At 57.8% G+C, this 25,887-nt stretch overlaps 2 protein-coding genes across 2 annotated transcripts; both read right to left on the bottom strand.

Moving 5' to 3' along the window:
* Nucleotides 1–6,273: 6,273 nt before the first annotated feature.
* Nucleotides 6,274–15,158, bottom strand: TMEM8B (transmembrane protein 8B). The gene is made up of 13 exons (XM_074931497.1): nt 15,014–15,158; nt 11,955–12,144; nt 11,266–11,473; nt 10,984–11,117; nt 10,590–10,849; nt 10,000–10,355; nt 9,603–9,699; nt 9,270–9,393; nt 7,762–7,904; nt 7,385–7,563; nt 7,150–7,296; nt 6,967–7,083; nt 6,274–6,757 (listed from the first exon to the last, which is right to left on the bottom strand). Exons 1-13 carry the CDS (start codon nt 15,156–15,158, stop codon nt 6,422–6,424), a joined length of 2,436 nt encoding a protein of 811 aa, XP_074787598.1. The 3' UTR covers nt 6,274–6,421.
* Nucleotides 15,159–16,598: 1,440 nt separating this feature from the next.
* On the bottom strand, nt 16,599–18,260 carry HINT2 (histidine triad nucleotide binding protein 2). Its single transcript, XM_074932175.1, has 4 exons — nt 18,167–18,260; nt 17,738–17,890; nt 17,536–17,640; nt 16,599–17,456 (listed from the first exon to the last, which is right to left on the bottom strand). Exons 1-4 carry the CDS (start codon nt 18,233–18,235, stop codon nt 17,367–17,369), a joined length of 417 nt encoding a protein of 138 aa, XP_074788276.1. The 5' UTR covers nt 18,236–18,260; the 3' UTR covers nt 16,599–17,366.
* Nucleotides 18,261–25,887: the final 7,627 nt, after the last annotated feature.

Raw genomic sequence — 25,887 nt, forward strand, 5'->3', positions numbered from 1 at the left:
CAGGTCCCCTCCAAAACAGGGAGGAAGACTCCAGCTCAGATTATCCATCTTCCCCGCAGGAGACGCCTTCATTAGTTAATTAGAACAACAATCCTCATGGGCTTGTCTGGGATTTGTAGCTGTGCTGGCAGTAGATTTGCTGACTGCAGGCGAGTGCTGGGGCAAAGCTGCTTGGGAGGACGCGGTGCCCAGAGCCCACCGGGACTTACCTCCCCTCCTGCTGAGCCGTGAGCCTTTGGTTTGCACTTGTTCCAAGTCTATTTAATTTTAGCCAAAATACTCCTCCTCGAAATGTGGAGCCCTGGGTTTTAGCCCTGGAGGTGGCGAAGCATCTTTATATAAAGTAAGAATAAACTGTACTATTCCCCTTGGTGTAGGCACCACTCGCACTTCAACAGGAAGATTGAATGTGATTTCTTTAATACAGCTTCCATGGAGAGCACTGTTCATACATAACAACATATTGCTTAGCAGTTGGTTCTCTCAAGGGAAATTTTAGTGGTGGTATTTGAGTGGGGGGAAATGTTTTTTATGAGAAAACTTTAATATGCAAGCCATAAAGGGAATGGTGGCTTTGCATCCCATGGAAAATGTTCTCAGCCTCCGCTAACATGGTTTTATCTTCCTCTGCAGGCTTGCTTCTTAAGATAAATTTATCCAGGATTGCATTTGGTGTAACAGTTTGATTTTTGTTGGTGTGAGGCTGATTTCTCACGAGAGTAACTGCCTTAATTTCCTACCACTTGACAGCAAGCGCAGCTGCGCTTTGTACTTACAGACTTTGTTCTCACAATCACAGCCCACAGGAGATCCTTCCCCTGCTTGCTGGCTGCGACACGCCAAGGCTGCTCCTTCAGCAGCATCCCTCTGTGTTGATATAGGGGTCCTAAATATCTGCTCCGGGGCTAGAAACACTTGACATTGTTATCCTAACGCAAAAGGCAAAAGCTTGCAGGACACACAGGTCCTACTCTAAGGTTCATCTGAAGGAAGTAGGTTCAGGTCACAGCACTCTGGTGCACCCTTGGACACCCCCAAAGTCTCATTTTCACAGCAACACCTTAAATCTGTCATTGGAAAATTATATGCAATTTTACATTGTTGCCAAAGATCTTCCTCAAAACCTTTTTAGGGGTTGTTTTGCTCTGGTTTCCCATATAATTGAATCCCCTTCCTCCATGCTCTTCACTTTGACACAGCTCCCCTCCTTGAGGAATGACCTTTCCCACGCATTCGCCCACTCCACTCTGCTCCTCAGCCATGCTTGCCCTGCAAATCTCGTTAAAGGACGCGTTCATTTACTGGAAGTCTCCAGCATGCTGCTCTGAGCAATTCTCATGCTGTCTGCAGGCGCTCTGCCCTCCTGGCTGCTCTATTAATTTCTTTTAGCAAGCTCCCTGATTTCTATGCAGTTCCCTTGATGAAGTCAAGCACGACTCAAGTGGCTTTTCCGCTCGGCAGAGCAGCTCTTCAACAGCACTCTTCTAAATTGCCAGGGATAAAGACCCGAGTCCGCCCCCCCTGCAGGTTCCCCCACCAGCCTCTCCAAGAAACTCAATTACCAGTGGCTAAAAATCATGGTGATTTGCATCACCACCACATTTTCCTGGTCTCCCATGTCATGGTGTCCCCCTTCCCCGTCTGTTACTCCCCTCCAGCCACGTGACCATGGCAGCTGCTGTTTGTCCCTTGACACAGTCCCTGTGGGTACAGCTAAGCCATTTTTCTGTCATCCGCATGGTCCCCGCACCCATACCCTCATGCAAAACGGGGCATGCCCTGCCACCCTGCTGCTTTCTCACCCCTCTAGGTGTCACAGCACAGGGTGCTGCTGGGGCAACACTGGTTCCTGGTGCCCCAGGTCCATCTCTGAGCTCCTTGTCCCTGCTCTGGACTGGCTTTGTCATGCTCAGCTCTGTTCCAGTTGTATAGGACAGGTACCCATGGTATAGTGCTGCCCTGGAGCAGGGACCTGGAGAGATGGCCCGTGGCAGGAACAGTGCAGGAGCATGCACTGGGGCTGGGCTTGCTCTGTCTGTAGCTGTATCTCCTGCTTGCAGGTGCCTGGCTCCCACCTGGCTCTTGCCCAGCACCCTGCAGACAGGGGCTGAAGCTTTGAGGGGTCCCTGACATGGGATGAGATCTGGGGATGGCAGTGGGGAAGGTGAGACACAGGGCTAGGGGGTGGGGAAGAAGGAGAGGTGATCAAGCAGGCTCCCTGTGGGTTAATCCAGGAGAAACAGGGTCCCTTTGCATGCTCAGAGCTGCTCCTCCCAGGCTGACTGTGGCAGGGACACTGTCTGAAGGGCTGAGGGACAGCCGGGGACAGAGCAGGGCAGGAGGCTCCAGCACCTGCGATGTGTGCGGCGCTGCCAACCGTGGGTGATGAATGGGTCTGCATGGGGAGGGCGGTTGAGGCTTGCTACTCTGATGAGAAAATCATCAAGTGGCTGCAGGGTGCACAGGGCAAATTGCAGAAGAGAGCAGTGGACCATTCTCCAGCCGTTCATCATCTCCAGAGCAGCGTGGTGACAGCTGTACCTGGCCAGGGAGCAAGGTCTGACTGCACCCATGGCAGGATTTACATTGACTGTGGTGGAAAGGCCTCATCTCACTGGGGCCTGGCAGCAGAGCAAGAAGGAGCAGGGTGAGGGCTGCCCAGGGCAGCAGTGGGGGATCTGAGGAGGCAGGGAGCAAATGCCAGGGTGGGGACAGAGCAGGGTACATCCCTCCCTACACCCAGGCACCAGCAGCCATCCTGCCACCTGCATCCCACAGCCTCCAGGGCTAGCAAGGGCCATGGCACCCTCCTGCACCCAGAGAGACCCTGAAGGCTGGGACCTTTCACCAGCCCTCACCTGCTGCTACCTGCTTGGGCATGCAGGAGTGGGGAGAGGAGGAGGGATGATGGGTCCTGCCTGCATGCACACCTCCCGCTGCAGGGCTCAATAGTTCAGGCCTGACACATTAAAGTTGCATGGTGTGCAATTGTAGTCTGCAACGACAGACTGAGTCAGGACTGCTGTCTGGTGAGTCTGGCCTGGCAGACATGGGCAGGCAGCGGTGGGAGGGTCCAGCAGCCCTGCAGGGAAGGCAGGCCGCGGGCAACGGCCAAAGCATCTCTGCAGTGGGAGTTAGGGTTGGAAGGAGGAGGTTATGAGAAGCAGTCCCGGCCTTTGGGATACATATTTTCAGGGAGCGTGTGTCGGAGCATGTGCCCTGTGGCACTGACAGCCCAGCAGGCAGGACGGGACTGGGGCACAGGAGGCTGAGCTGGAGCGATGCTGTCCCCACGGCCACCCACTTCTCCTGTCTCCTGTGTCCCCTGCAGTCTCCCTGGCAGGACAGAAGCCACAAAGACTTGTGCTGCCCCAGGCACGTGGCCAAAGCCCTTCCCAGCTGTCTGTTCCCACGTCCCTGCTGCCACCTGCCTTGCTGGGGCTCAAACATCACCATCCCTCCCCAGCACCGAGGAAAGGAAGCTCTTCACCGGCTGTTTGGGGAGTCGGTTGCCATGGGGATGTCAGATGTACCTGGTTGTTATAGGGACACTGTTGCCATGGTTATGTGGTTGCTGTGCCTGGCAGAGGCAGAGATGGAGCATCAGGAAGGCTGTTTACACTGGGAGGGTGGGAGTCACAGAGACCCCAACTTTCTGAGCAAGGGGGGAACAGTCCAGCCTTTGCCCCAGGTATGAGATATGATGAGGCTGGAGATCATGGGGAGCACACTGGAAAAAGCTCACGCAGCCGCACAGAGACAGACAGCCTGGTGTTCCTGAACCCACAGCAAAGAGGAGGTGGCTGAGGGCATGTGGAGTTTCCCATGGGGTGTTCCAGTATGCTCCCAGCCAGGCTCCGTGGGAGAGACAGTGCCACACACCCTGTGCTGGGTGTCCCACAGGAGAAAGTGGCTTCACCATGCTTGTTGCCAGGACCACTGAGCAAAAACCTTTCAGTCCTGCAAGACTGTATGTGCTGCACTTGCACCACACCACAATGCTCCCTGAGCTGTGCCAGCCTCTTGGGCAGGGGGCTGTGTTTCTGACCCCCTGGGGCTGGGGGCTGAAGTGGGGAGGGGGATTCCCAGCAGGTAGCCTACAGGCTCTGGGGCTGAGCTGGGCTGTCAGAGAGTGCCTGGATCCCCTCCAGTGCTGCTTGGCTGAGCTCCCTCCCCGCCAGCACGGTCGGCTGCTTGGCCTGTCCTTGAGATGAAAAATGCAGTCACAGGTTTAATTAAAATGAGAGGGAGCACAGAGTCGTCCCAGCAGCTCAGAGAAGTGGAGTCCAGCAAAGCCAGTGCGTGGCTTGGCTGGGCTTTCCTGGGCAGCTCTGTGGGCTAAAACTGCTGCCCGCCTCTGCCAGGACCCCTCAGGGTCCAGGCCTCCATGTGCCACCCCGTGGTGTCTGTCACGGGACAGGACAGGGACTGGGCAACTTCTTGCAAGGAGAATGCACATCCTACCACATGGTCACTAGGCTCTGTTATTAGCGAGCAGCGGATTTGCACTTCAGCACCACAGCAGTGAGCCAGAGCATGAGGGAGGGGTCAGGATGATGCACGGAGCACTGACATCTCCATGAAATTGGGGTGCATTTGTGCAGGACCACCTGCCGGGCTGGTGGACATGCCAGGGTGGCACGATCCCCATGCCCGGTGTGCACCACACTCCACCATGTTGCTGATGTGAAAGCTAAAGCTGAGCTCCTCGTTCTCTAGGAGCTGCTACTGCCAGGGATATGTGATTGGACTTGGTGAAGTGAGTGATGTTTTTAATTAAAAATTCATCCTTAATCAGCCACCTGGCTGGACCAGACCGGGCATTTTGCATGGCAGTGAAAGCATGAGCTCTCAGGGGAAGGAGGGCAGGGGGTGCAGGTCCCCCAGCCCCCTGGCACAGTGACCAGGGCTCCTGCCCAGCCACCCCAGGCTGCCACCACACCTCCGCACCAGGCCGGCTCCCCACCGCCATCGTCCCCAAACCCCTGAATCCACCACCACCACCGAGGCCCTCACCAGCTCACCCCCGCTTCTGACCTGCCCACTCCATCCCCACCATCCCCTACAGCCCCCCCCACAGCCCCCCGCTCTGGCCAGCTGGGCCCCAGCTCCCAAGCAGCAGGTTTAATTAGATTGCAATCCTATTACATAGCTGCCTGCCTGCCTGCAGTTGCTAATCCTGTTAGCCATCCAGTAAATCTCCCCGTGCTGGGCTCCATCCCCGGGGTACGGGGAGGGATGCTGCTGGCGGGTGGGCTCTGCTGAGCCAGGATGTTCCCGACAAGGTGCAGAGCTTTGCCTGGGGACTCACCCCTGAAGAATCCTGAGGGGCTGGAAAGAGCCCAGGGGGGTAAAGCAGTCCCCAGAGGGGTGAGACGGGGCAATGGGATTTCCCCTCTTCTCCTGTCCATCTTGCCCCCTCTGAGCTGCAGGAGCAGGGTGGAAATTCTGTGTCCTTGGGCCACACACAGAGCCCAGGTGTTTGCCACCATGCCACAGCCATCACTGGCTCCAGTGGGTGCTGAGCCTGTGGGGCTGACCACGGTCCGGGACAAGGAACAGGGGCTCAGACGGGGTTGTCCCAACCAGCTGGGGGTTACAGTCCATCACTCTTCCCACTGATGCTCAGTGCCCTGCAGAGACTGCTCATGGCTAGTGGCAACAGAGACACAGGGTCACTCCTCCACTGCTCCCAGGCTGGTGTGTGGGGTGCCAAGGGGGGCTGCTCTGGGCAGCAGAGTGACACCAGTGGGTTGTGGGCTCCTGGGGATGTGGCCCTTGAAGGCAGTGCGCTCTCAGACCCATGCATCGCCACACAGCTACCCCCAGGGCTATGGGCTCCCTGTGGTCCTGCCAGCTTGGGGGAGACCCCAGATGCCCTGGCACAGCACAGCTGCCCCTGGGCCAGGCATTAAAGCCATCCTGTGAGAGGACAGTGCCATAGCAGTCATCCCAACTCTGCAGCCTGCCCTGCAGCCAGCCAAAAGACAGCAGCCCCTGGAACCCACTTCTTGCTGGCCACCTTGCTCTACATCGGAGCTGTGTCAGCCCCAGAGTAGCCCACCACAGAGTAGCAGCTCTTGCTACAGACCCCTGAGCAAGAGCCAGAGACCATTGCCATTACCCGCTCTGCACCTAGCCATGTCCCCTGGGCACCTCCATGGCCTGGCCAAGAGAGGAGCGTGGCCCCAGCTCAGCCTTCAGCACCCGCCCCCCAAGCTCAGCACCAGACTGAGCCACAGCAACTCCTGGAGACAAGTTCAATCAGGTTGTAATTGCAAGAACAGGGCAGCACGGGTGGCTCTGTGCCCACCCAGAGGAGTCCTGGCGCTCCCAGGGATGGGCAGCCAGTAAAGAGAGTGAGTGCTGGGCCCCGTGGGGCTGCTGTCTGTGTCGGAGGAGTCCAGACTGCCATTCAGCATCAGCTGGTACAAATACTGTTGATGGAGGCCACAGCCGGGTCGACAAGCCCCAGCTCCTCCTGTTCATTGACGCAGAGCTGGTACCCACAGCCCTTGCGCCGGGGCAGCGGCCCCAGGCGCCCACTGGGCTTGGCACGGGGTGGCAGCAAGAAGCCGACGCTGCCGGCGATGAGCAAGTGCCAGATGCTGTGGATGTAGAAGTAGTTCTCCTCTGTCTCCACGAAGGCATAGAGCAGCACGGCAGCCGCCGCAATCAGCGCTCCTGGGCACAGGTAGAAAGCCCAGCGCTTCCAGGTCGGTGGGTAGCAGTGGCGGCGTCGGATGGTGCGAGCTGTCTGTGGTGGGGAAAGGGGGGGCTGGAAGAGGCAGCCCCAGCAGGGACGGGCACGGCCCCTGTGCCGTGGTGCCACATTCCCCCAGGAGCCAGGAGGGGGGTTCACGGGGAAGGGGAGATGCTGGCAGGGGAGTGGGACTGGACAGCTGGGCAGGATGCTAGGCGCAGCCGGGATGGGGACATAAGAGGACAGAGACAGCATCTCCTTACCCAGGCGATGGCCATGATCCCTAAGGCGAAGAGGCTGGGACCCAGCAGGTTCCAGAGCCCATGGCGGTCCATCTGCAGAGCCATGGAGAGCAGCATGGCCCCCAGCAGGTACAGCACCTGTGGGGCACCCGTCAGGATCAGTACCCTCCATGCACACTCTGCGCTCCCCCTCCCCGCACTTGCCTGTTTGACCACAGGCTGGAGCCGGGCCATGGCGATGACAGTGACCCAGACGGACATGAGGGAGCCCAGGAAGTCACAGAATTGCAGAACATCATACTCCATGATGCAGAACACCACAATGCCTGGCTGGTCACAGGCGTGGTAAAACTGGGGTTGGAGGAAAAATATGTGAGAACCACCCCACAGAGCCCCAGCCCCTCGTCTGCCCCCCCATCCGCCTCTACTCCATCCTCACAGTGGAGAAGAACATGGTGAAGATGTAGACGGCAGCTTCCATGAGGTAGTGGCTGCGGACAGCGATGGCCACGGGAGGCACGAACATGACATTGCTGAGGCACAGCAGCAGCGTGGAGAGGAGCTGGAAGCCATAGGAGAAAGCCTCGGCGTTGTCTGTGCAGCCCCAGCCATTCCAGCCTGTGGCCGCGGAGAGCCGCCGTCACCCCTGCAGCACTCGCAGGGGCTGGTGAGGGAGCGGGGAAGCCCCTTTCCAGCACCATGCAGAGAGCTGGCACAGGGGGGCTCATGGGGTGCACAGCCCCCGGGGAGGAGGGGAGGATGCCAGTGGCATCTCTGGATGCAGTGGGAACCGTAAGTGCCCGGGGCAGCTCTCACCAGCTTTGCACTCGCAGGCAGCATACAGGTAGTTGTTGGTACGCAGCAGCTTGCACTGGCCATAGATGCCACAGTCATTGATGCAGGGCGAGAGGTAGGCGCGCAGGTACACCTCAGCCGTCACATTGGTGCAGGGCTCAAAGCTGCAGCGAAGGAGAAGGGGCTCAGCCCTTACCCTGCGCCCCTTGAGCAGCTCCTGCCTCCAGCACAGGTACCCATCGCACCCAGACTTGGTACATGATGGGAGACCCAGAGACTGGGCAAGCATGGAAATGAGCTGCTTTGGTGATACATATGGCAGCTGAGAGCTGGTCCCCAAGGATCTTGTGGGCTACAATTGTCTGTGCCAGGCTGGGTGAGCAGGGGGAAGGGGGCCATGTTTAGAACCTCTTTGCCTTTAGCAACACAGTCTACTAGCTCCTATTTCATTTGGATTTTGCTGTGCAAACACTGTGCCCTGCAATGCCTGCAATGCCTGTGACCCTGTTCTGGAAGGACCGACTGCAACTAGCAACTCAGTGTGAACTAGAAATGCAGCAGAGGAGTCAGAGCAGGCACAGCACCCCACTGCCCCGCGCCACCCGCACAGAGGGCTCCAGGCACACCCAGCACGTGGGAGCACAGACCGGCCCACGACCCGACAGCACAACCCGCTGCTGCACCCCAGCATGTGCAAACACGCACACAGCCCTGTCTGCACACGCACACGTGTGTCTGCTGCCCCTGCGTGTGCTCCACTGTCAAATCCCCACATGTGCACGCAGAACACACACAGTGCTGTCTGACTGCACAAACACATACAGAGAGCTGTCTGCATGGGTGCCCCCAAACACGCATGCAGTGCCGTCTGCATGCGTGCACCAAATGTGCATGCAGCACCATCCGCATGAATGCACGGGACACCCAGTGCTGTCTGCATGCATGCACTGACACACACAGAGCACTGCCTGCACTGCACGGAGCCTCACATGGACTCCAGCATGCACAGACACAGGCACACAACAGTCTTTCTCTTCCACAGGGCTCTCAGGCAGACACAAGGGCCAGGAGCTAAGCTGTAGACAAAGGACTGGTCCTGGCAGATGCTGAGCAGAGCAGGGGCACAGTAGCCTGACCAGAGCTGTCCCCTCATAGGAACAGCCAAGCCCCATCCTCGCAGTGACTGCCCACTCTCCTCCCGGGCATGGGTACAGATGGCCACTGCTGCGGAGACGGGCAGGCACCAATAGACACACGGCGCTCACAAGCTGACAGCCGCTTCCTAACCACGAGACAGAGGGAAGAGCCGCAGGGACCCACAGATGGTCAGGCAGGCGCAAGATAGAGCCATCCATGCCCACGCAGGCACTCACAGTGACACACAGCTCGTGAAGCCGCATGCACACACGTGAGGGCTGACACAGCGCAGGGCCCAGGCACACCCACGGACACACAGCGCACGTGGATGCAGGCCGCGGTGGGGACATCCCCTCTGGGCATGCAGGGAGGGGACTTGCCGGGGCTCTTACCCATGCTCTGTGGCACAGAGCGAGCGCAGGCTCAGGTACCAGCTGCCTGTCTGGGGGTAGGGGATCCGCAGGCGGCTGAGGCTGGCTGTGGCATTGACGGAGAGCAGGAAGCCTGCCAGGGACTCTGTGGGCCGGGAGAGCTCTGGGTGAGCCGGGCAAGGGGCAGACCCGTCTCCTGGACACAGCTGGGACAGGGACAGAGCACCCTGTGCCAGGCTCAAGGGCCAGATGTCCCCACAGTCTCTGCCATGTCCCACCCAGCCTCTCGCTAGACACGTGGACGGGTGCGATCCCCACAGCCGCGGCAGAATAGACACGCGCAGCTGAGCCTACCTGTCTCACAGGTGACCGATGTGTTGTCACCTGACGTCAGTGGGACTTCATGGTTCAGACATCCAAACACCGTCACGTTCTCGCCACACAGGGAGCTCTGACGGCAGAGGAGGAGACAGACCTAAACTATTGCAGGGGACCTCCCCGGCTTTGACAACTAGCAGTGCCCTAACCCACTGCCCATCACCCAAGAACACCCCAACTCTAGGTCATCATCCTGCCCTTGGAGCACCCTAATCTGTGCTCCATCGCCCAAGAGCTCCCAAACCATGGCCCGTGACCCAAGAGCACCCCAAATCCTGTCCTGTGCCCTGCTGTAGCCTTGACATTACCCATCTCCAAGATGGTGCCCCCCCAGGCTGCCCTGCCCTCTCTGGGATGCAGCGTGGTCACTCACCACATTAAGCCGCAGCTCCAGGTTGAGCACCCCACCACTGTCCAGCACCGGTAGGAGGTTGATGACAAAGACAGCGGGGCGGTCGGGTGGCACTGACACGTTGGGCCCAAAGAAGATGTAGAAGTGGACGGAGAAGGTGTCTAGCTCATTGCGCAGCGTGGGGCGGACTGGCCAGCACTGCTCACCAGCAGACGAGGCGGTGGGGATGGGGTCCGGGTGCTTCGTGCCATTGGGGCTGGCAGGTGGAGGGCTGTCCCCCAGTGCCAACCCACCCAAGGCGCCGAAGGAGTGGGGCATGTTCATGGAGGCGCTGGAGGGCAGGAAGGGTGGCCGAGCCAGGCTGGGTCGGGAGCAGTCTGGGGGACAGAGCCATCAGCCTGAGCACCACACAGCCCTTCCAGTCCCCTCTTAGCTCCCACCTCCCCTTCTTGCCCACTGCCCACCTCCACCTGCAACCCAGCCACACCTCCCAGTGTTCCCATCCCAGCAGAGCTCCCAGCTGGGGCCAGATCCCATGGGCATCCTTTACCTCCCAACCCAAGCAGAGTCAAGATCATGCCACCCACCCATACCTCCCCGTGTGCCCTCACCTGTGAGCTGCACGGTGACCTGGAAGGAGACTGTGCCTGGCACCCCAGGGTGTTTCTCCACCAGCACGTAGTACCAGTGCTGCCAGAAGGGCAGGTCCAGCGCCAGCTGGCAGGGAGTGTGCTCCCGGCAGTCCAGTGCTGTGGAGTTGTGCAGGGGGGGAGCCTTGGCTCGCACACGCAGCCAGAGCGGGCAGCCCTCAACCCCGCGGCACCGCAGCACCTCCACTAGCACTCGCGACGTGTAGCTGGGCACAAACACCCTGTGGGACAGTGATGTCAGGTCCTGACCCCCAGCATGGACCAATGGGGCTGGGGAAGCAAGCTATAGGGATGGGACACCCTCAGCTCCCCACCCTGGGTCTGCCCCCTCCTTAGGAGACCCTCCCACACTCACTTGTAGAGGCAGGAGCGGTTGTGGGGGGCCATGCTCTGCTCGGTGACGTAACCAGGGTACAGCACGGCAATGTTCACCAAGCGCTGCACGATGAGCTGTGGCTGGAAGAGATACTGGCACTCCTCATAGAGTCCCTGCACCAGCAAGAGAGTCAGAACAGGGCAGGGGGGCACTGTCCCCACGTGGGACACCTGCCCTGGGCACTGCCAGCCCAGGACAGTCAGAGCCCAGCTGAGCCCTGCAGCGAGCCCTGCCACCCCACGGTGCCCCCAAGCCCTTCACCTTGACAGAGATCTTGCCTTCATCTTTGGGCAGGTGGGCAGCCAGGAACCAGTCCCCAGGCAGTGGACTGGTGACATTGAACACCCCTGTGGTGCGGTTGGGCAGGGTCCAGGTGAGGGTCAGTGCAAAGGAGCCAGGGACTGCCGTGTCCCTGGGGAAGTGTGTGTGCAGTGGGTTAATGACGGAGGGAGCCCCTGAGCGGAAATACCTGCAGGAGAGACAGCAGTGAGCAGATAGCAGAGACAGGGGGTCTGTCCTCTGTGCTATTAGGAAGCTCAAAGACATCAGGGGAAGCCATCTGTAAGACGGGACATTGCTGGAGACTGTGATCTTCCCCAAGTGGGTGTTCAAGAAAAACTGTTCATGTACGAGATGCACAAAAGACAGGAGCCTGCAACGGTCCTGCGAAGATGAATCATGGGGAGTGAGCATGTATGTCTGTGTGTGCGTGTGTCTATGCACATACGCATGTGAGTGCACGCATCTGTGCACACGTGTGTACCTGCATATGCATGCATGTGCATGAGTGCTCCTCTGTATGTGTGCATGCCTATACACATGTGCACACATGCAGGTGCAAACAAGAAGCAGACAAGAGCAGGCAGGCTCCAAGGCAAGTCCAGGCAGGGGCAGCAGGGGCAGGCAGAGGCAGGCAGAAAGGAAACAGACAGGGCAGGCTGCTTACTCACACGGTGATGCTACGGTCTGGACATTGATCCCCAAATGTGCCACCCTGCTCCTTGAAGGTGATAAGGTTCCAGACGGCGATGACCGTGTCCTCGGGGATGTGGAAGTGGAAGAGCTCGATGCTGGCAAAGGAGCGGAAGGGGCTGAGCTTGCGTGGCGTGCGGGTGAAGTAGTCTGTCACAAAGAGCCCATCTGCAGAGGAGACCCAAGGGACTCTCAGCAGCGTGGAGGACTGCGGTGGGTGGTGTAGCACCCCTCCCAGACCCGGCTCACCCACCCAGGCTTTGAACATGTCCCAAAACCAGCAGCCTGCAGGCAGGAGGGGCTGGGACAGTGCCATTTCAGTGAGTCCCCAGGGCTGATATCAGCTGTGCCCAGCTGCATCTCCCAGCCCTGGCAGAGCATTGCCTCGAGCCCAGTTCCCCAGGCTGTGGGCACTCATACTCTGGAGCCCTCAGCCCTGGCTGCTCAGGCTCTGACCAGGTGCAGCCCACCTCTTTCAACTCATTGTCTGCTTCAGTGAGGACCTGCTGCCTGCATTTTACCTGTAATAAATGGCCATTCCTCATGGCTCCAGCCCAGCCCCAACAGGTCAGCTCCCACAGGGACATAGATTCCCCCCTTCTCTGCCTGTTGAGGCGGCTCAGCACAGAGCCCATCATAAACCACAGAGTCCCACCCTAGAGCCACGAGTAGAAGCAGCGAGCAGTACACTTCCTGCACAGGCTCTCAGCTCTCCCGTGGTTTGTGGGGGAGGAATGGTGCACATATGTGTGCACATATGCACACGTGGGTGCTGTCTGCGTACACGGCAAAGTGGAGGCTTGCACACCCACGTGCATGGGTGTACAGGGCTATACACAACCCCATGTCTGCAAGACACTTCCTGCAAGCCCACAGCATGCACTGGGGCCACCTCCCCCTGCCCAGCTGTCTGACAGTTTGACTTTCATGGATTTCGAGGAGCCCTGGCAGCAGAAGGGCAGCCACTTCCTTGTCACAGTAGAGGAAAGGGAGATCTGGTCTCCAGACGGCAGCCGTTAAGTTCAGCCTAACATTGCCACACTTCCCCACTCCCAGCCTGGGAGACCCATCCATCACGCCCCAGAGATGCAGCAAGGATGAGATGCCCCTCTGCAAAAGCTGCCAGCAAGAGGGATGCGAGCAGAGGAGGGACTGGGAGCAGGGCTATGCCCAGGAGAACTCATCCAGTGGAGAGTGGGATAGCTGAAAAGAAGGGCAGCTTTGCACAGCATGCGCCTGGCTGGCAGTACGTGCATGTGCTTGTGTGCACGTGTGTTTGTGCTGCATGTGTGCAGCCCCAGCCGGCTGTACACTGACATGCATCTGCTCTCTTGCCTGGAACAAAGGCAGCTCCCCCTCCCCTTCACTTCCAGCCGACACAAGCCAGGCATGAAATACCTGTCTCAGTGAAAGAGCACCCAATCCTAATTTCCCTGCCATGAATCACCAATCCACTCCGCAGCTCCCCTCCTCACGTGCGGGCAGTGACCTGGCAGGGGACCCCGGGGAGGAGGAGATGTTGAACGCAACTCTAGGAGGTGGCATGTCGGGAAGCTCTCGGAGCTTCCCGGTCCCAGTGCGGTTTCCCCTCTGCCCACTCGCCCAGGGCAAGGCAGGGAGAGCCAGCTGCAGGCAGAGGGTCAGTCTGAAGCCCCGTGGCGGTGTGACCAGAGCACGGGAGAGTCACTGGAGGACAGAGAGGGGTTCCCTATCCATGGAATCGGGGGGCGAAGGAGGAAAGCGAGCGTCCCTCTGCCTCAGGACAGCGGACGGAGACGCGGGTCCGCCCACCCCGGCCCCACAGCCCCGGGTGGCGCCGGGCGGCCAGCACCGCGGCCAGATCCCGGAGGGCGGCCAGCACCGCGGACAGCTCCCGGAGGGCGGCCAGCACCGAGGACAGCTCCCGGAGGGCGGCCAGCACCGCGGACAGCGCCCGCGGCCGCCCCACCGCTGCCCCACAGCGGCCCCGGCGGCCCGCGGGCAGCTGCCCCCTCCCCGGGGGACGCCCCCTCCACCCCAGGGGTTGCCCGTCCGCATCCCCGTCACACGCCATCTCCTGCCCCGCAGCACGCCCATGGCCTCGCACAGTCCCACCGGTGTGTCCCCCCCGCTCCCGCGCATCCCCCAGCCTCGCTGCGCGCACATCCCCCTCCCTGCAGGCTGCCCGCCGCCGCTGCCCCACTGCATGCGCGCAGCTCTCTGCCCTGCGTCTGCAGCCCCCCCGGGCCCACGGACATGCCCCCTCCCGCCCCCAGGGTGTTCTACTGCGTGTGCACCGCCTGCGTTCTCCTGGCACGCACACCCCTTCGCCCCACTGCACGTTCACCTCCGTGCCCCACTGCATGGGTGCCCCACGGCATGCCCACCGTCATGACCCACTGCACGCACATCCCCACTGCGGTGGCACCGGATACCCTCTGCACGTGCCGCCCCATGCCCCGTTTACGCCAGTGCCCCACCGCACACGCACCTCTGTGCCCCATCGCGCTGCCCACGTGTGCCTCCCGCCCCACTGCACACCCCCCTCCACAGCCCGCTGGACACACGCACCTCTGTGCCCCGCTCAGCGCGTCCCCCAAACCTCCGCTCCGTGCGCTCCCCATCCCTTGTGGCACAGACTCGCCGTGTCCCACTCCACGCGCATCCTGCCCCCCACAGCAAGCGGACTCTGCGCCCCACTGCACACCCCCCCCCGCGCCCCACGCTCACCCACCCCCGCGCCCCGCTTCCCGCACACCCCCGGCCCCATCGCTCGTGTACCTCGCCCCCACCGCGAGCTCGTCCCCCCGCCCCACGCCACGAGCACCCACTCGCCCGCCCCGCGCCCCACAGCGTGCAGAGCTCCTACCCCTCGCACACACCCACCCCGCGGCACACGTACCCCTTCCCGCGCACCCCGGCGCCCCACGGCGGCACACGCACCCCGTGCCCGCGCCCTCCGGCGCCCCATCCCGTCCCGCCCGGCCCCCCCCCGGCCCCGTCGCGCGTGTGGCACACACACCCGCTGCGCGCACACCCCCGGCGCCGCGGCACTCACCGGCGGGGGGCGGCGGGAGGAGGATCGGCAGGAGCAGCAGGGGCAGCAGGGGCAGCAGGGGCAGGGGCAGGGGCAGGGGCAGGAGGCGGAGGGGGGGGGCGAGCGCCCGCCGCTGCCCGCCGCCCCCGCCGCCCCGCCGGCCCATGCCGCCGCGCCGGCTGCCGTGGGGCGCGCGCCGCCAGCAGCCCCGCCGCGCACCCGCGCCCATGACGTCACCCGCCCCGCCCCCCCGCGGGGCCGCCCCCGCGCCTCCATTGGCCCCCACGCGCGTCACTCTCCGGCGGCAGCGACCCGCCCCCCCCGAGCGACTCGATCCTCCCCCCCCCCCCCCGCCGGCACGGTCCCGCCGCCGGTCGGGGCACGGCGGGGCAGGGACACGGGTGGGGACAGGGACACTGACTGGGGCAGGGGACACGGTCCGGGCATACCAGGCTGGGGACAGGGACATGGGCTGGGAACACGGACATGGGGCTGCGGGACAGGGCTACTGGGGCTGGAGACGGGGACACGGTCTGCGGACAGGGGCCTTGGGGTGGGGACAGGGACACAAGGCTGAGCACAAGGATACAGTCTGGGGCAGGGATAAGGTCTGGGGCCAGGGACACAAGGCTGCGGGACAGGGGACATCGACCCGGGAGGCAGGTGGCCATGGGGTCCACAGGCTACAAGGGTGTCCTGGGTTTGGCTGGGATAGAGATAACTGGCGGGGAGTTTCCTTCCCTCTTACTAGCTAGAACAGTGCTGTGTTCTGGATTCAGTCTGGGATTCGGTGTGAGAAGAACATTTGTACTGGTGGTTTTAGCTGTTGCTCGGAAGTCCAGGACTTTTCAACTTATCACGGCCTGCAAGTTTGCAGGTACACAAGAAGCTGGGGGGGGCCACAACCAAAACAACAGACCCCCGCAGGCCAGTGGAATATTCCATATCACCTAACGTCATGCTCAGCGTATAGAGAAGGGCTGGTTGGGAAGCTGCACTCGGGTGTTTGGGATGGTGGTTTCAGGATTCTCTCCTCTCTGGGATCACAAGCCGGGAACAGGCTGGGCATCGGTCAGCGGGTGGTGAGCAATCCCATCGTGCATTACCTGTTCATATTTTCTATTATTATTATTATTATTGTAACTTTATTTCAATTATTACATTGTTTTTATCTCACCCTCCAAGTCTCTTACCCTTACCCCTCCAAGTCCCTTCCCCATTCCCCGGGGGTAGGGCAGGGGAGCGAGTGGCTGCATGGTGTCTGTCTTGTGTCTGGGTTTAAACCTGGAATATCCTTTCTGGCACCCAACTGGGACAGAGGGATGCGAGATAAGGATAGTAATTGGGAGAAGTAACAGGCAATATACAGACTGACCCTGATAGCAGAACAACCATGGGAATCTTCTGTTGTGACTGTGGTGAAGGAACAATGAAGGAACAAGAGGTGGATTGTGTGGACTGTGTTTCCATACTGTGATGTTCTTATTTTTATTTTAATGTGTCATGTCCTGCTCAAAAAAGGGACACAAGTGACTTAAGATTTGTAAATCCCCAACGGAACGGACAACAGTGAGGTAAGTCCAGACATTTATTAACTTTCCACAATGTAGTAACTGGATACACAGTAACTGGCTAAGTATATAACGACTTATGGCAAGCAATACAGTATGCATTGCGTTACTTAATGGTAGTGAGGGAAAAGGGGAAAAAGGAAAGAGATAGAATAAAGAAACAGAGATCACTGGTCCATGTTCCTCTGTTGGTTCCATCGAGTTCATCAGGGATGTATGCGTCCTCTCTACTTCTTTTTTCTGTCTATCTTTCGCTCCTTTTCCCCCTCAATTTATACACACTTTGGGTCCATCCCCCAGGTCAACCCACATACCTGCTTATCCCTTGTATGGGGAGGGGTAAAGTGCTTCATGGGATGATGTCATTAGCATGATCTTATTGATGTTGATTAGCATATTCAAAGATGTCAACTTTAATATGCATTTCCTGAATAATGAGGCAAAGGTCATTCACCGGGGAGATGACCCCTGAAACTTTACAAGACCCACCAGAGCAAACCCGTCCTGTCTCCTCAGGGCTCCCTCCTCCAGCCCACCCTGTGCTACCCAGGCAGCCTTATCAGCTCCAAACTCCACACGATCCACTCCGTGACTGTCGTTTCACTACTTGTGAGTGTTTGAGATATTCCTTGGCTCGGAGGGCCTCTGCTCACCCCACATCCCTGATCTCTTTCTCAGGCTGGATTTCTCAAGCTTTCTTTCAGGAAGCTGTAAGTCAGCTCTCACATAATGTGAGGAAGTTTTTGATTTAGTTTGGTTTGTAGTTGTAGTCTTTTGGGTTGCTTTTTTGTGCTGTGTTGATGTCAGTGAAATTTGTGGCACAGCAACCAGCCATCAGCCAGCCCCTCTGCCTGCGCCGTCCGTGCCGCCACCACCAGCAAGTGGCCCAGGAGCTGGGGGGGGGGGGGGGCAGGGTCAGCACCGTCTGCGTGTGTGTGTCCCTCCATGTCCCAGAGACCCCCCCGGACTCACCTCGGTGTCCTGGGGACCCACGCGGCTGATCCGGGGGATGGGGCGCTTGGGGATCACCAGGAAGTGGACGGGGGCCTGGGGGGCCACATCGCGGAACGCCAGGCACTGCCGGGGGGGACGGGGGCGCGGGGTGAGGCCCGCGCCCGGGGGTGCTGCCACCCGCCCTGCCCCGGGAGGGGACACGCGCGCCGCGGCCCCCTACCTTGTCGTCCTCATAGAGGATGGCGGCGGGCACGCTGCGGGCGATGATCTTGCTGAAGATGGTGGGGGCCCCGCCCGCCTCCCCGCCGGCCGCCGCTGCCCGCCGCGCCTCGCCCACCTCCCCGTCCGGCCCGCCCGCCGCCGCCACGCTCCGCTGCGGGGGGACACACGGCGCTCAGCCCGACCCGCGTGGGGCAGGCGGGGGGGGGGGCGGGGGGAGCCCCCCGGAGCGGGGGGGCGGGCGCACACGGGCGCTCCGCCGCGGCGGGGCCGGGGGGGGGGGGGGGATGCGCTCGGGCGGGGCTCGCGCCCCCCCGCGGACCCCGCCCGGGGCGGAGGGAGCGGCGGCGCAGGGCGAAGGCCCGGCCGGGACCCGGCCCCTCTCCCGCCGCGGGCCCGCGTCCCCCCACGCTGCCCCCCCCGTGCCCACCTGCCCCGCGCGCAGAGCGCCCCGCGCCGCCCAGCCGCGCGCCAGCCCCCGCGTCACCGCCGCCGCCATCGCCGCCGCGCCGGGCCCGCCCCGCCGCCCCATCGGCCGCCGCGGGGACGGGCGGGAGCGGGGGGGCCGCGATCCCGCGCGGGGCCGCAGCCGCGCCCCTTCCCCGCCCCCGGGGCCGCCGGGGGGAGGCGGGGCCGCGCGGGGCGCGTTGGGCGCCCGGAAGCCGGCGGCTGCGGGAGGAGACGGGGCGGCCGAAGGGCTGCCCCGGCCCCGGGCTCGCTCGTGCCGCCCTCCCGCCGCCGCGCCCAGGGCCCGGGCCAGGCCGCCATCGGGCGGCTGCTCAGGGGCTCCTCGGGACACGCCGCCGGCTCCGGGGGCTGCGCCGGGCCCGGGGGGTCCCGGCGCTGGATGCGGCCCCTTCCCGCATGGCCCGGCGCGGCCGCTGCCGCGCCCGCCCGTGCGGGGCGCTGGGACCCGCCGGCGCCTCCGGCTCTTTGCGGCTGACTCTGGCTGGGAGGGGGGACCAGGCGTGCCGGGGGGTCCCCGCAGCCCTCGGGAAGAGCCTCCAGCCAGCGGCGGGGCCGCGGGGCCGGGCACTGCCGGCGGGGCCGGGGCTGGCCCAGCGCTCCCGGCGCGGTTCCGCTTCCTCCGGGGCCGCTGCCGTGCCCGCCTCCCGCTCCGCCTCCTCCTCTTCCTCCTCCTCCTCGCCTTGGTAATTGGCTCACGCTCGGACGGCTGCGAGTTTTGTTTTTCCTCCTCCGCTCTGATAATTGCCCACGGACTGAGATAAAAAGTTTGTTTCGCATACTCCGCTTGGATAATTGCCTCACGGCCAAGCAAATAAAAGATTTGTTTTGTCTCCTCCCGCTCCAGCTCCTTTTTCCCTTCCCCCTGGCTGCCCAGCACCCGCCGGCCGCAGCCTCCGAGAGAGGGGAAGAGCCGGGGGCTGCCGGGGGCGCAGGGGGCTGCGCTGCCTCGTGGCTCAGCCTCTGGCAGAGACATCCGCGGCCTCGGAGAGCTGGAAACCCAGCAGGGACTCCTGCAGCCCGTCCCCCCGCAGTGCGGGGCCGGCCCCGCGGGGACAGGGGAGATGCTGCCCCCTGGGGCCCCTCCTGGGGCCTGGGCAGCAGCGGGGGCTGCCTCCGCCCCCCGGGTGCGCTCACCGCTGGCTCCGACCCCCTCGTCGTTTTCTGGCTCGTGAGTCTCTCGCACAGGGTTGTTCAGGGCTTGGCCTTTGCTCTTGTAACCACCGACCCGGCAGGGCATGGGAAGAGCTGTACCCAACCCGACCCTCCTCCCCAGGACCTGCTGCACCCCAGGGTGACAGGGGACACGGCTCAGAGGGGCTCACCCCAACATGCCGGGGCCACCCCGCTCAGTCCCCCCGAAATGCAGGGAGCCAGCACTGTGCCAGGGTGTCCCTCCTGGCCCTGGCTGTGCCTCGAGGTGTGCTGACACTCCCCTGGGTGGTGACGAGGTGCTAAGAGGAGTGAGCCTGTTACTGATTTATTATTCCTTGGAGCAGATTTTAATGGTGGTGATTTGGATTTAAACAAGGAATTATTTAGAGTAACCATACAACCAGTCGTGCTGCTACAAAGCCCTTTGCAAAGTCGCAGGCTAAAGACGCGTAGGCTGGTAAGAATCATTAACCAGATTTCTATTCAAAGAATAAGACTCATGAGCAGGTATTGTTAAGCTGTATTGCATTTAGGGTGATAATAAATTTGGTAAGAGATAAATCCTCTTGCATTCTAGCTGGTCCTCAGAGATTAGAGGGGCTAGGGGTGGCTGGACTTATCCCTTACTAGGTGTGCCAGCTGGGGCCATAACTCCGGGTCTGACTGACCAGGACACCCGAACAGCCCCTAGGCTGTAGGTCCGGCTGCATTCAACAGAAGCCGTCAGGTTCACGAACAGTGCGGGTTGGTGCTATCACTATAGGTCTGACCCAGCCCAAACAGCCCATACACTGTAAGTCTGGTTGCATTCAAGAGAAGCAGTCAGATTCACCAATAGTACAGTTTATTTTTAGGCAACATCTACAGATTCTTTAAGATTGCTTACAATAAATGCACAAACTGTGGGTTGGCTCTATAGCACTACACAAAAGAAAAACGATTGCAATCACGCACACTTTGTTCCCAGACACACACTTCACACACTTGGCGTGGCAGAGGAAATCTTACCAAAAGGCATCCCTTCGGGGGGCGGGGGGGTGCGAGCACCAACCCGTCGATCTGTCCCTCCAATTTGGTGATGGACTATTGTCCCTTCGAGTTAGGTACAAACTTGGGGTAGTATTTTTCTTAGTATGTATGTGTCAGTGGGTGGGACTGTAGTCAAGCCATTATCTTTTGAGTAAGCACGTTCTTTGGTGCCACGGGTACAGCTGATTTTTGTGAGAACAAAGGGAGGATGAGGACCAAGGCTGGAAGGCTACTGCAAAGAGCAGGAGATAAAATCTGTCATTGAAATGAAAGAATGGCATACACAGCCTACACCCCGCTTCGCATTCCTCCTTGGTGCCATGACAAACACAAATCACTGGACCTCCATCCTGTCCTGTGCTTGCTCTGGGCACCCTGTGTCAAGGAAATGTTTTACAGATTTCTCACTATTTCGCCTTTCTCACATTTCCAACACCTAACACTTCCACCCCGTGACTGCAGTCACACCCACACACCTCGATGTTTTCTCTATTTAAGGTTGTCAGGACCAGGAATATCAACTGGGTTCTCCCCCTCTAAAGGGATTATATAGAGAGTTAGTTGAATCATTCTTTACAGTTGTTTTTTTGCAACTTATTGCTATGCCTAAGACAACTATAAGCACAATGAACATTTATATATTCTGTATCAAATTTTGGATCCAACTGGTAACACCAAGTCCAAATGAACAACAGTTTTGAAAGCCAGCTGTCATTCATGGATTATTGTAGCTCTTGCGTGTCTTCTGCTACTTGTTGTATCTTCATTAGCTGGATGTTGAGGTCCTCTATAACATTAGAAACAAAACAGACAGAGCCGTCAGTACTGGAGAGGTTCAAACAGCCACAGAGTCCATTTTGATGTATTTGCATTAAGTCTAGTGCCGTGCAGTTCTGCAGAGCTAACGTTGAGGTGGCTTGTAATTGATTGTTGAGCAGATGCAGACTAGCATCGGTAGCATTAGCTAATTTCTCTACTTGAGAAGATAATTTGCTTAACCATGTTTGCGTCTGTATGGTGGCATATCCAAATGTCCGAAGCCCTTCTAGTCCCCAGACTAGGTGAGTGGCCACCCCTGGGTCTTGCCATCCCTCTACATTTCCCTCTAGTGTTATTCCTGCACCGAAGCCATGGGTGGTTTGAACAGGTGCAGTTGTTCATCATCAGTCTGGGATACTGGCAACCTGCAAAAACAAAGGAAGAATCGCTTGGTTTATATCTAGCCGGCACACAGTGGGTTAAAAAGAGGGCATTATCCATCTGGCATTGTTCTGATGGATTTTCCCAGAGTTATCCTTTGCTTCCCAAGCATAGAGATTCTTTGGAGTAGTTACGACCATTGCTACCATTCCAATCTGTGGTAGCTTGACTAACACAGGTTGTCCTGCATGGAAACCTCCTGGATGTTCTCCAGGTTTCTTATGGACCTGTGGTGCTCGAGTTGTAGCAGTAACACAAAAAGCTCTTATCTTGGGACAGCCATTTCCACTTCGTCTATTGTTTAACTGGTAGATGGCATTAGAGAGTCGTAAATGCCATCCAGTCTCATGGGTTTTATCAAATGCTTGACCGGGCCCTTTGTTCTCTCAATGATACCATTAGCCTGGGGATAATATGGAGTGTGAAATACACAGCCAATACCTTCTTCTTTTGCCCATTCTTGTACTGTTGCAGCAGAAAAGGGAGTCCCATTATCGCTTTGAATCTCTTCTGGAAGGGGTAAGGTATTTAACCATTCTCTCAGATTAAGGAATGTATTTTCTCCAGTGGCAGCAGTGAGAGCTGTGGCCATGGTAATTCCTGAAATAACTTCTACTCCCACCGGGATATATATTTTTTTTTCTCCTGAGGGTCATAGAGGGCCTACGTAATCTATTTGCCAGGAGTGCCACAGTGTTTTCCCATCCTGGATGTGTAAGGGAAGTGCTTTACCCAGATGATCTTTTCTGAGCTGTAAGCGACAGTGTGAACAGGCAGTTACTATTTGCTCACATAATTTTACAGAAACAGGCCATCCTCAGGCTATACTTTCCTGATACAGATCGGCTTGTCCAGGGTGGCCCCGTTTTATGTGTAGTCACTTGAGTAAATGTTCCCATTCACGATCATCGTTCACGATATCCACTTGTTGCAACCAGGTAAGGCTGTCAACTCCCTGATTAAATTGAGCAGCTGTTGATATTGCTGGATCATGTCCTTTCACCCATCCGATATGTAATGTTCACTGTTCTCCTGTTTCTAACAACTGTTTCCAGCTATCAGTCTGCCAGAATGGGACTCTATTCACTTGCCAGTTATTAACTGCCCAGTGGCCTATCCACTCTGTTGCTCCTTTAAAAACTGCACATTGATACCGAAAAGCTGGTTGAAGAAAACTCTCTAAGACTCCAAGTCAGAGTATTAGAAAGCAGGCATTCTTTATTGCAGCGCTGGGTGCACGGGGGATTCCTCCGCTTAACATGCACACCAAGCCTCTTAGGTTTACAACTTAAATGTAGGTACCTTATACATATTCACAGGGTTGCACAACACAAACATACATATTTACTATTAAGGTGTGATTACTCCAAAAAGCTATGTCAGCAATTTTAAAGCAATTATGTCACTCTTGTGCCTGCTCGTTGCTTCCTGGTGGTGGTCTTCGGGGCTCTTCAGGAGGAAGGCCAGTAGTCTTCCTCGTCACTCTTCCCCAATTTTGATATCGCCAGCCCCTAAAAACCATATCCTTCTGACTAAATCCTCCATCGCCCACCTTATCTGAAATGTGATGTGCATCCTTGGGTCTGGACTCATTCTTTTGGGCCATAAATGTCCATTATTTTCTGTTGCCAGGGACCTAGGCCTACTCCTTTGGGTCATAAAATGCCCGTCACCTTCTGTCACCATGGTCTATAGTCTCTGTCCTTGGGGCCTCTATCTATGTTTATGTGGGCTTGCTTCTTTGTTCCAACAGCTTGAAACTTCTTAGCTTAAACAGACAACTTTTAGGTCTAGTATTTCTAGCCATCTTATTAGTTATGTGCTAAATTTCTTAACATTTCTATATCAGTATGAGTCAGTATAGATATGATCGGCACCCTGCCATGCTGCTAGTAGGACTGCTCTGAGTTCTGCTACTTGTGCACTCCCTTTGCCTGTTTTGCATACCCTGTCTCCTGTAGCCATATTCAGTGCCACTGCCTTGTAATTATTTTGTCTGTAGGATGAGGCATCAGTGAACCATACCCCTTTAAGGTCGGCGTCCTTCTTTAATGGAGGTGCCTCCTTAATGGCAGATGGTCTGCTTGGTGGGGTTTGAAATAGCAGATTGCAATCTATATGTTTTGGGGGTTTAGATATTTTGATGTTACCCTCTGTAACAGGCACGAGTTCATTAATGCTTTCCGAGGAAGCATACCACTTACGGACTGTTGGTTTCTGAGCAATGCCAGTGGGTAGCGCTGTGCCCTTTCAGATTACATCCAAAAGGCAGAAAAGTCCCCTGATAATGACACTTTGTTCCTGTCTAATCTGCTCTGCTCGATTCAGGGCTCGTACCAGTGATAACAGAGCCTTTGCGAGATCTGAATACCTGGTTTCAGTATCACTGAAGGAGGAAGAGCTAAATTCTAATGGCCTCTCTGGTGCTCCTGGTCCTCGTTGCCAAAGATTGCAATGGGAGCCATGTTCACCGAATCCCCATTCTATGTGGATTGAATCACCTGGCTGTACAGGGCCTAATTGCTGGAAAAGCCTTAATTCTTCACTCAGTAAATCTAATGCAATCTCACGTTGTTCAGTTCACTCCCATGATCTGCCCTTTTTGAGTAGGTTGCCAAAGGATGAGCAATAATAGAGAAGCCAGGGATGTGTTTATACCAATAGCCTAAAGTCCCTGAAACTTGTAATTATTTTTTACTAGCGGGATTCTGTCCATTTGCTAATTTTTCTAAGGTGTCATGGGGAACAGAAGCAGCTCCTTTAATCCACCAGACTCCTAGGAATCTAACCTCTTGTACCGGCCCTTGACACTTGGATGGTGGAATGTGCAGTTCCAGAGCTGTCAATCTTTGCTGTATATTTTCCATGGCATGCCTGATTTCATCAGGGTTTTCCCCTCCTGTTAGTATATCATCAATGTATTGACACACTAACACCTGGCAGATGAGAGGTGTCTGCTAAATTTTTTGCCAAGGCATTGTGAGCAATGCTGGGGGAATGTTTGTACCCCTGAGGTAACCTCTTAAAGGTGTACTGTATTCCTTCCAAGTAAATGCAAACTGATCCTTATCCCGTTCTCGAAGTGGGATCATGAAAAACATATTGTTAATGTCTAGGGTTGCCATCCAGGAATGAGATGCTCCCTGTATCTGGGTCACGAGTTCTGCTCTATTTGGCACACCGGCTGTCAGAGGAGCAGTGTTAGCGTTCAGTTGTCTGTAATCGACTGTAAGTCGCCACTGTCCGTTTGGTTTTCTCACTGGCCGCACTGGAGAGCTGTAAGGGGAATGAGTGCAGGTAATAATATTTCTTTTTTCTAGGTCTGCAACCACCCCGTCAATATCGGAGTGCGTAGCTGATGGCAGGGGGTACAGTTTGATATTAGCAATTTTTGATAGGGGCAGGTATAAGGCAGGACAAGAGGCAATGGCCTCAAGTTGCGCCAGGGAAAGTTCAGACTAGATATTAGGAAGCATTTCTTTCCAGAAGGGGTTGTTGGGCATTGGAATGGGCTGCCCAGGGAGGTGGTGGAGTCCTCATCCCTGGAGGTGTTCAAGAGCAAGGTCGACTTAGGGCTTAAGGATATGCTGTAGGTGGGAACTGTGCTGGGCGAACGGTTGGACTAGATGATCTCCAGGGTCCTTTCCAACCTAGATGATTCTGTGTGTGATTCTGTGTGTATAGCTCTGGCAGGGGCAGACCTGCGTTCGTCAGATGGCTAGATTTATTTCGTTCTGATTTTTGTTCTAATACTCGAACCAGAGCTCAGAAGTCAGCTGTAATCATACCATTTAAAAGGTAGTGCGGTGCTCCTAAGGTTAGAGCTTGTCTCCATAAAGCATTCCCATCTAGACTGGATTGCTTCTTAAAGCCTGACCTCTGTGTATTCGCTTGAATTTGACAGACTCTCCGGGGACCCTCAGGGGTTTTCCCTGAGGTCGTTCCAATCCACCCGAGCCTGTAGCTCACGAATTCCTGAACAAATTCACTCCAGGTCAGTATGTGAAGTTGCTCTCTCGGGGGCTGGGCTGCTGCAGCTGCAGCATTCATAGTCTGATGTGCCTGAATACAGTCGTGGATGCTTGATACGTGTATTTTCAGACTCTCTGGAAGGCCACAAATGAGATGAGTCAATCTAGCTGGATTGATAGGAGCCAGCATTGGGGATCAGCAGAATCCATTCCTCTCATACATTGCTTGTATGCATGCTGCCTTTTGCACAGAGGCTGCCAGATCTTAAAATCCTGAAGCTGTAATCCTGAGAGGATCTTTCCTCTCCCGTGGGTCTCTGCCACCAGCCCA

Source organism: Athene noctua, chromosome Z, assembly GCF_965140245.1.
Source record: "Athene noctua chromosome Z, bAthNoc1.hap1.1, whole genome shotgun sequence".
Classification (NCBI taxonomy): Eukaryota; Metazoa; Chordata; class Aves; order Strigiformes; family Strigidae; genus Athene; species Athene noctua.

What these genes read in the sequence shown, in the direction of transcription:
- TMEM8B (XM_074931497.1), bottom strand. Translation starts at nt 15,158, where the DNA reads ATGGGCCGGCGGGGCGGCGGGGGCGGCGGGCAGCGGCGGGCGCTCGCC. An exon ending in AAGGCAAGATCTCTGTCAAG is followed by an intron (nt 11,118 to 11,265) that starts GTGAAGGGCTTG and finishes TTGCTGGTGCAG; the next exon opens with GGACTCTATGAGGAGTGCCA. An exon ending in TCACCATGTTCTTCTCCACT is followed by an intron (nt 7,297 to 7,384) that starts GTGAGGATGGAG and finishes CTCCAACCCCAG; the next exon opens with TTTTACCACGCCTGTGACCA.
- HINT2 (XM_074932175.1), bottom strand. Translation starts at nt 18,235, where the DNA reads ATGGCGGCGGCGGTGACGCGGGGGCTGGCGCGCGGCTGGGCGGCGCGG. An exon ending in TCCTCTATGAGGACGACAAG is followed by an intron (nt 17,641 to 17,737) that starts GTAGGGGGCCGC and finishes CCCCCCCGGCAG; the next exon opens with TGCCTGGCGTTCCGCGATGT. An exon ending in TGGGTCCCCAGGACACCGAG is followed by an intron (nt 17,457 to 17,535) that starts GTGAGTCCGGGG and finishes CCCCCCCCCCAG; the next exon opens with CTCCTGGGCCACTTGCTGGT.